Here is a 7,500-nt window from a genome sequence, read left to right as displayed (position 1 = left end):
GGTGGACAGAATTCGCGTTCCATTTCTGTCCCGGAAGCTTGGAAAAAGAAAGTCTTGGCATTTTTGCGCGACGATTTTGGAAGCAGTATTTGTCCCGCTATTTTTCACTCCTTTTTACTTTAGTCAAAGTTCGGACAGTGAGCAAGGGCAGATGATGATATACTTTGGAATATTGAATGTCATTTTGGGTGTCGCCGGCAGCTTATTGGATATTTCTCATTTGTCTCTTATTCCGTTCATTGCCAAAAATCAAATAGAAGCAGTGGAATTGAGCGCATGGAGGTTTGTACATAATCCTTGTCCTTTATATACGAGTTCATTTTTTTTTTTTTTTTTTTTTTTTTTTTTTTTTTTTTAATAACATTTCTACCACCGTTAACAAAAACTATAACGCTACTTACGGAACAATACTGCACTACTTGCATTACACTATTTACAGAATGGTAACAATTATCTTTATGACATGTTTTAAAACGTAAATAAAATTAACAGCTACAAACAAGACTACGGATGGCTTAAAGAAAAGAGTTACAATGAACGAGAGTGGAAAGAAAAGGACGAAGCGAAGTGACATTTATAGTAGTTTATAGTAGTTTTCCCCAGATATTTAAGAATTTATGTAGCTTTCTTTGGGCAATATAGCTTTGCTTTAAGACATCGAGTTTATCTTGGAGGCGGAGAAGAAAGCCTTCAAAACATAAGTTGCCATCACATGAACTTGTCGCGAAGATATGGAATTTTGCAATAAAAAGAGTGACATTAAGTGCCTGTTTATTTTTTATGTTATTATGCCAACCGTATAGGATGTTAGATTCATTCAAATTGACCACTTGTTTGAATTTCTGATACCACCAGCTGGTGAATCTATCCCAGAAAGCCTTAGATACAGTACAGTGGTACTTACGTTGTTGGTTAGAAGTGTAGAGTAGGCGACACGGGTCGACGGAAGGTCTTCAAGAGGCGGGTTTAGGTGCGAGTTGTTTTGATTTAATATATTTTTCCCAAGTATCTACGGTAAGTTTAGTGCTGTGGGTTTCCTGAAGAAATGTAAATTGAGCGTTTTGGTTGTGAATCCATCGAAAAATTGAACGGCGCTTAATCGACTTGTTGAGACCTCTTATGTTAATTGAGAGGCACTTAATGTCCAGATTTTCAATAGTGTTCATTGATGGTGTGAGTAAATTGACTTAAGATATGCGTGATTAAGGCAACTTGAGGTGAGATACAGTTTTGACGGCTTCCTTTTTTCCTTTGGGACTGGTGAAATTTGCATTTGTTGGAGTTTATAGCATAATTGAAAATAGTGAAATTTAGTCGAAATAAACAGACACTGCATGTAGCTAGAAACACTACAACACTCAAATACACCAGGACTGAAATGCTAAAAAACATACAACAATTTAAACAAGACCTCTGTAATGATCTTGAAAACGCACTAGTCGCGTTTTGGTCTGGGAACAGCAATTTTAGTTGGATTGGTTGTCAGTTGATTGCATTTGTCCGTCCGCTAAAACGGATTAGTGTATGAAGAGCTAAATTAAAACAAGGCTAAGTCAAGTGGTTTACCAACGGGCCATAATTTCCCTCTAATATAAAGCTTATCAGGCTGGGACTTACTGAATGCGGCTGGGATTTTGTTCCTCTTTGCGAGTTTGAAAGTGTCCATTTGTTTTCTTCTTCTCTCTACAATGCCGTATGGCAAATCTTGGTACATTCGGAATTCGGTGCCTTTCAGTCGGTGGCCCAGAGAAAAAATGCGTTCACAATCCTTGTAACGTAAAAATCTAGCTATGATGGGTTTTGGTTTTGTATCATTGCTAGCGTTGGATTTCTTTACCTTTAGGCGGTGTACACGCTGCATCTCGACCGATCTGGCGTTTTCGTAACCGAGGTGTGTTTCGAGGAAGGTACGAAGCACATCTTCGGTGTCTTCTTGGTGAGCGCCATGTCCGGTTTCTTCTTGGATGTTCTCGAATTTAATGTTCTCACGCCTGGAATATGCTTCTAGGTAGAGATTTTTATTTTCCAGCTCTTTGATATTGCTATCCAATTCGGCGTTTTTCTTGGAAAGTTCGGTCATTTTAAGGTTGATCTGCTCCTTATATGTGTCAAAGCCTTCGGTAGTTTTCCTTTGTTGGTCCTCGGTGAAACTTAAACTGTCCTTGAGGTCGTTTATATCTTGGTTTGACGTCGCTTGAACACTTTCCAGGGCACGAATTCGGTCGTCCATTCGAGCGAGTGTATCTTGCAGGCCTTTAACAGACGTTTCAATCGCATCTAATTTCTCTAGCTTCAATAAGATCACTTCCAGTTTTGCATCAAGGTTTGCAGACATCTCTGGTGTTGTTACGGAGTTTGTATCTTCCTCGTGGTTTGAAGCCGTGTCTAAAGTAAAATTAGAACCTCTTGGTTTCTTGCGGTTCTTCGACGTTCGGATGGGAGGTGAAGTTTCCTCCGAAGAAGAAGATAAAAATCTTTTCTTTTCTAATAATTTTTGTATAGTTTCAGCCATGAAAGGGTACGAAATGTAGTTGTTTTAGCGGACGGCCATGAAACACGTCTTTACTCCATACGAGTTCATTTGCAATTTAAGGCAATGTTACTGATTGTTAAGGCATCCTGCTACTATATAGGAACATCCATTAACATGCATTCATGCTGTTGGTCAAATCTGGTCTTAAGACCTCCGCACACTCGAGTTATCAGCGTAGCAAAGTTTTAATCGTGACTGTTGGCGTAAGCAACTTCCCCAGTGTGCGGTGACGTTTTTAGAGCTAATGTTCAAGCGTGCCATCGACGCAGAATATTCAACATGCTGAATAATTTTTGGCAGCAATAAACATTTCATCTAAGTTTGCGCTCGTGCAAGCCATCGCCATACAATATAAGGTGTCCTGAGTAAAAAATCGAGAGTTACTTGAAAAATGTTTCCAAGAAATGACGGAGAAACTTGTGCGTGTGCTTATCGTGCATGTGCTTATTTGGTCTTCCAACATTGCTTCAGCAACTAAATCACTACTTGCCGCCGTATTAATTCTCCAATGGTCATATCTCCAATACTACGCATGCGTCTTGCTTAAGATGGTAAGGTGATAGCTTTTAACGCGTGCACACTTAGAGGAAGTGTTCAGTCATGCCAAAATGTATTCAACATGTTGACAATTCGGCTGGGATGGCACGCGTGAACATTAGCGCTCATAATGCCACCGCACACTAGGGGAAGTTGCTTACGCCAACAGTCACGAGTGAAACTTTGCTAGCTGATAGCTGTAGCGTGAAGCGGACTTCGGGTGGAATCCATTTTTACCTAGGTTTAATATGCGTTCTATCTGGTTTAAAGCAGCTATCACCCTCCAAACAAGGACTGAAAACACCTATACGTTGCCTCAAGCTCTGTCTTACGCATCTCAACACATCTTCTTAATGTTTGGTATCATCTTATCGGTTTATGTATTTATACACTTATTTCTTCAGTCTCAACATTACAACATAGTAAGGGAACAAAGAATTGTTTTATGCACTTACTTGAACTCGGACCCTCTAGATCCTGTGTCCTCGCCATTTCACTACAACGACGAACATGCTCAACTTAACACAGTTCTTTTCTTTATTTACTTTTGTATAATAAGTCAATTATATCCACGTAAAATAATCAAAACTAATCCTGACCTGACCCTAATTTTTCTCTAAGCTTAATTTAGCTATAGGCTCCAAAAAATTCATCGGGATGCATATTCTACCTAGGTAAAATGAGGATCACCAATTTAACCTAGGTAAGAACAGATTCAATATGAGAACGGATTTTACCGGCAACATAATTACATACTTAATTGGCCACTCCCCATTGGGGATTTTGTGGCCGATAAAACACAATTTACGAGACGGCAGAACAGAAAATGGCAATGACAACAGCTCTTAAGGACGGTGCCTACTATTGTAATTGCGCATACGTTCTGCGCATCTCAAGATACTCGGATTTTCTATCGGTGATGCTTACTAATACAGGGTTATTTTTGCGCAGTTTAAAACTATCCGGAGAAAGTAGATCTTACTTAGTAATTCTTGGTATCCACAAGGAAAATTGGGGGTAACCATGCATTTTTGAGAGATAATAAAGCTTTAATTTGAGAAAGAACGCCATACATTGCTTTGTATTTTAAAGCTTTTTACAAATATTATTCATGAATTATGTTTGAAAAATGCGTGGTTACCCACAATATTCTTTTTGGATTTCAATAACACTTGTTAAGATCTACATTTCCTGCATAGTCATAAACCGGGGTAAAAATATCTTTAATTAGTAGGCACCGTCCTTAAGAATTTAAACAGAGATCAGAATGAGCCTTGAACCCGGGATCTCCGGATGCCGAGGCAGGCGCTCTAACCACTGGGTTTCACTGCTTCCGCATTGGGCCCCCAAGTGGACCAAACCCATGGACTAATCTATCAACCTCTGGGAGGTCGGGATCCGCTTCCTGCACTTGATGATCTCGGCCAAATCACAAATTCTAATTTAAAGTGGTAATCAAACGTGCAATTTCCCATTTTAGGACCGCTTTTACCTACTTGAGTGGTATTTCGACCTGTGTTGTGGCTTGGGTAATATTTGGTCTGGACTCCGAAAGGCAAATTTCTGAAAACAGTTCCAAGGATTTCATGGTAAAGTACTTGGTGTTGAATACTTTACTGAAGCGATGGACATTTTATTAACGTTTTGATGGTTGAGTGAATGGCGCAGCAGTAGATTGCGGTCAGAATTCCTACAGCAGGAAGCATTGGGGTTTTCGGTTTTGGTGGCCTTTCTTTAGATCGATTTTTCGGTTCAGTTTTGCGGCGCTGAGAGCTCTGGATGTGCTACACAAATTTTTGAAACTTCACAATCATTTTTTTAAATTAGTAGAATTATTGTGTAATTACCGATACCATAGTTAATAACCAAAGGCCTCAACTGTTTTGTGGGTATTTCTGTTCTTTTACCGGTTTTCTTTGTCCAATGACAGCCTAAATTTAAAACCGAAAATTTGTCTTTACGCCACTGAACTCTAAACTTGTGAGGACACTTCAATCCATATTTTCGTGGCTTTTTGTTTCTTAGCATGTTATGCAATTGGGAATCCTTATAAGATATAAGGCCAGACTGCCACCGTCATTTAAATGCTAACAGGACTTCAAACGAGATTTTTGACGAGTTAGCTGTACCGAAAGGTCTCTGATGACTCCCTTAGGCAGAGACGAAACATACGTTTTTAAGTAGCTTTTGAAACTTATATTCTGAAATATTTGATATTCAAGTTTATATACTTTTACTAACTTTTCGACCCCGAATATTGCATTTCCATCTTTATGATTGGCTTACTCAAATTTCGGTTATCGAAGGGGTTTATTTATTAAATGTATACCGTCATGACCCTATATGGAAACTGATTGCGTCGGTCGTTTTGTAAAAACGGAGACAACATCCTGTTGTATACCTTAAGTAAGACTGTTCAGAATTAATCAATGAAAATTTAATAAAAAAAAAAACCATTCCAGCTTATTAGATATGAGACTGGATATAGCCAACTCAGCGCTACGTGCCTCGTTGGCTATTTACCACTTCATATGTTAATTAACAATTATTTCACGAGCGCGGGTTGGATATGAGAGGCGCGTAGCGCTTCGTTGGCTATAACCATCTCATATCTAACAAGCACGAGTGGAATAATTTTTTTATTAAAAACGCCCCCAAGATGTTAGACCCGACTTTATTTTGTGAGAAGAGACCGGATATTACAATGTAAATTGTCTCAACTTGTATTGTTTTGCTTCGCGTTATTTTAAACTAACACAGTTTTCAAGTTTTCATGTCATACTTTGTGGCTTTCTTTGCGCTATTCGGTATTAGATTTAATTTTGTAACAGTTCAAGACCTTCTTTTTTATTTAACTCCGACGCTAAGCGATCTTCGCCAGCCGCTGTGGTTTCCTCAACGAAATGTTTTTAGCTCCGTTTTAGTTTTAAGCCAACGCGTACCCTTACCATATTCGTAAAATATGGTAAAGTAGCTCATATACCGTGATGGCTAAGCCAATGAAAAGTCTTAAATTGCATTATCCAATGATCGAATTTTTAATAATATCCCTTATTCTTCAGGTAATGACTGCAATATTGGTAGCATTAGGCGTTTTGCTTGCAATGATATTTCATATTGGGACTAAAGAGCCTCTTGGCACGACCCTACAGGCGGGAAATTCCGTGGTAAGTTTGAGCCTAGTCTGTACCCTACTCTAGCTGTTTTCGCTTGAAAATCCACTGCCACATTTCACTGAATCCGTTTTCTCGCCTAGTTAGTAAAGCAGAACGCCTATCATGCGCACGGATTACTGAAAGAAAACAATGAGCTCTTTAAGGCAAAACGGCCAGGATCCATGGCATAGTGACAACTTTAGTCTCAGTCAATGGAGGCCCACTTTTAAAATCTTCAAGATGATGCTACGGGCTTTTAATATGCTATGGCATGTGAGATTGTTGGTTCTCAACAATCTCCAAAAATTATTAATTCAGCAGGGATTTCAGTTTTGCCTTCTACATTTCTTCATAAAACCGATGTTTTATTAAGTACTGAGTCCTTAATTATTAAAGTGCGTACTCTATGACTGAAACAATGAACACTTAAACATGGTCATTACCAAGACTGAACCTTTGTTTATAACGTGGTTTTGTTTTGAGAAAGCAGTTGTTCGTGGATCTCGGTAAAGATAGTGGTAAACGAGCGCTTGCGGACACTCATTGACATTTGGTTTAATTCCTATTGTGAATCGCATTTTCCTTCCTTCTTAGAGTCTTACATCTTTCACTCCCTCGAATGCTCATGGAGAATTGATGACTCGTCTTTCACCAGGTTGGGTATCTAATTGTATAAATTAGTACATTTACTTGATTTCAAGAAAGTCACAAACAGTTCATGTGGAAAGAGCTTGTTGGACAAAGTTAAATCGTGAAGTTAAAAAAAAAATGTTTAAAAAAGTTAATTAAAAACCTTAAACCATCATCCAATGTTACTTTGTTTGTCTAGGTAAGGTATACGACCCACTCAGTGTAAATTTGTTGCCTTAACAGAGCAGATCTGGTTCAAGTCTCTTAAACTCTTCCCCTCGTTAAAAAAAACAGTTTCGAGATAAGCTTTACCAGCTTTATTGGGTTCCTTGTCGGTCTACCTAATTTGATTCAATATCCCATTTAAGGTCGCTTGCACTAGTTTCAACAATTCTGAGGGAATTTTTTTGATAGAACAATTAACTCTAAACATTGGTTCACGTAACGCCAAGATTATCGCACCATATGAAACACCAATCCTTGCTTTTATCGCTCAAATCTTAAAAATGATGATTTAAGATAGGAGCGTTTAAAGACAAAAAATGTAGCGTATTTCTAGAAAGCTCTGTTGTTGCCATGGTAATCAATTGCGTCACATAAATAAGTGCATTATTTTAAGCATTAATTCATTGGTGTTTGGAATGG

The 7,500-nt window shown here is 38.5% G+C and overlaps 3 protein-coding genes across 4 annotated transcripts in view; 1 reads left to right on the top strand and 2 right to left on the bottom strand.

Moving 5' to 3' along the window:
• Positions 1-7,500, bottom strand: part of LOC138042149 (uncharacterized) — an 83,752-nt gene that overhangs the window by 48,600 nt on the left and 27,652 nt on the right. The window lies entirely within an intron of this gene.
• Positions 1-7,500, top strand: part of LOC138042131 (major facilitator superfamily domain-containing protein 12-like) — a 30,471-nt gene that overhangs the window by 8,083 nt on the left and 14,888 nt on the right. Inside the window, exons 3-6 of the mRNA XM_068887915.1 lie at positions 1-282; positions 4,551-4,659; positions 6,133-6,237; positions 6,820-6,880. The exon at positions 1-282 is cut by the window's left edge and continues 260 nt beyond it. Of these exons, the coding sequence (XP_068744016.1) occupies positions 1-282; positions 4,551-4,659; positions 6,133-6,237; positions 6,820-6,880 (557 nt within the window). The remainder of the gene's footprint in view (positions 283-4,550; positions 4,660-6,132; positions 6,238-6,819; positions 6,881-7,500) is intronic.
• On the bottom strand, positions 1,214-2,512 carry LOC138041707 (sarcolemmal membrane-associated protein-like). The gene has a single exon (XM_068887446.1). It carries the CDS (start codon positions 2,510-2,512, stop codon positions 1,538-1,540), a length of 975 nt encoding a protein of 324 aa, XP_068743547.1. The 3' UTR covers positions 1,214-1,537.

Source organism: Montipora capricornis, chromosome 3, assembly GCF_036669925.1.
Source record: "Montipora capricornis isolate CH-2021 chromosome 3, ASM3666992v2, whole genome shotgun sequence".
In the NCBI taxonomy this organism is placed as follows: Eukaryota; Metazoa; Cnidaria; class Anthozoa; order Scleractinia; family Acroporidae; genus Montipora; species Montipora capricornis.
This window is presented reverse-complemented; position numbering and strand designations above follow the sequence as displayed.

Bases quoted from the DNA above. Each gene is read 5' to 3' on its own strand.
- LOC138041707 (XM_068887446.1), bottom strand. From the start codon at position 2,512: ATGGCTGAAACTATACAAAAATTATTAGAAAAGAAAAGATTTTTATCT.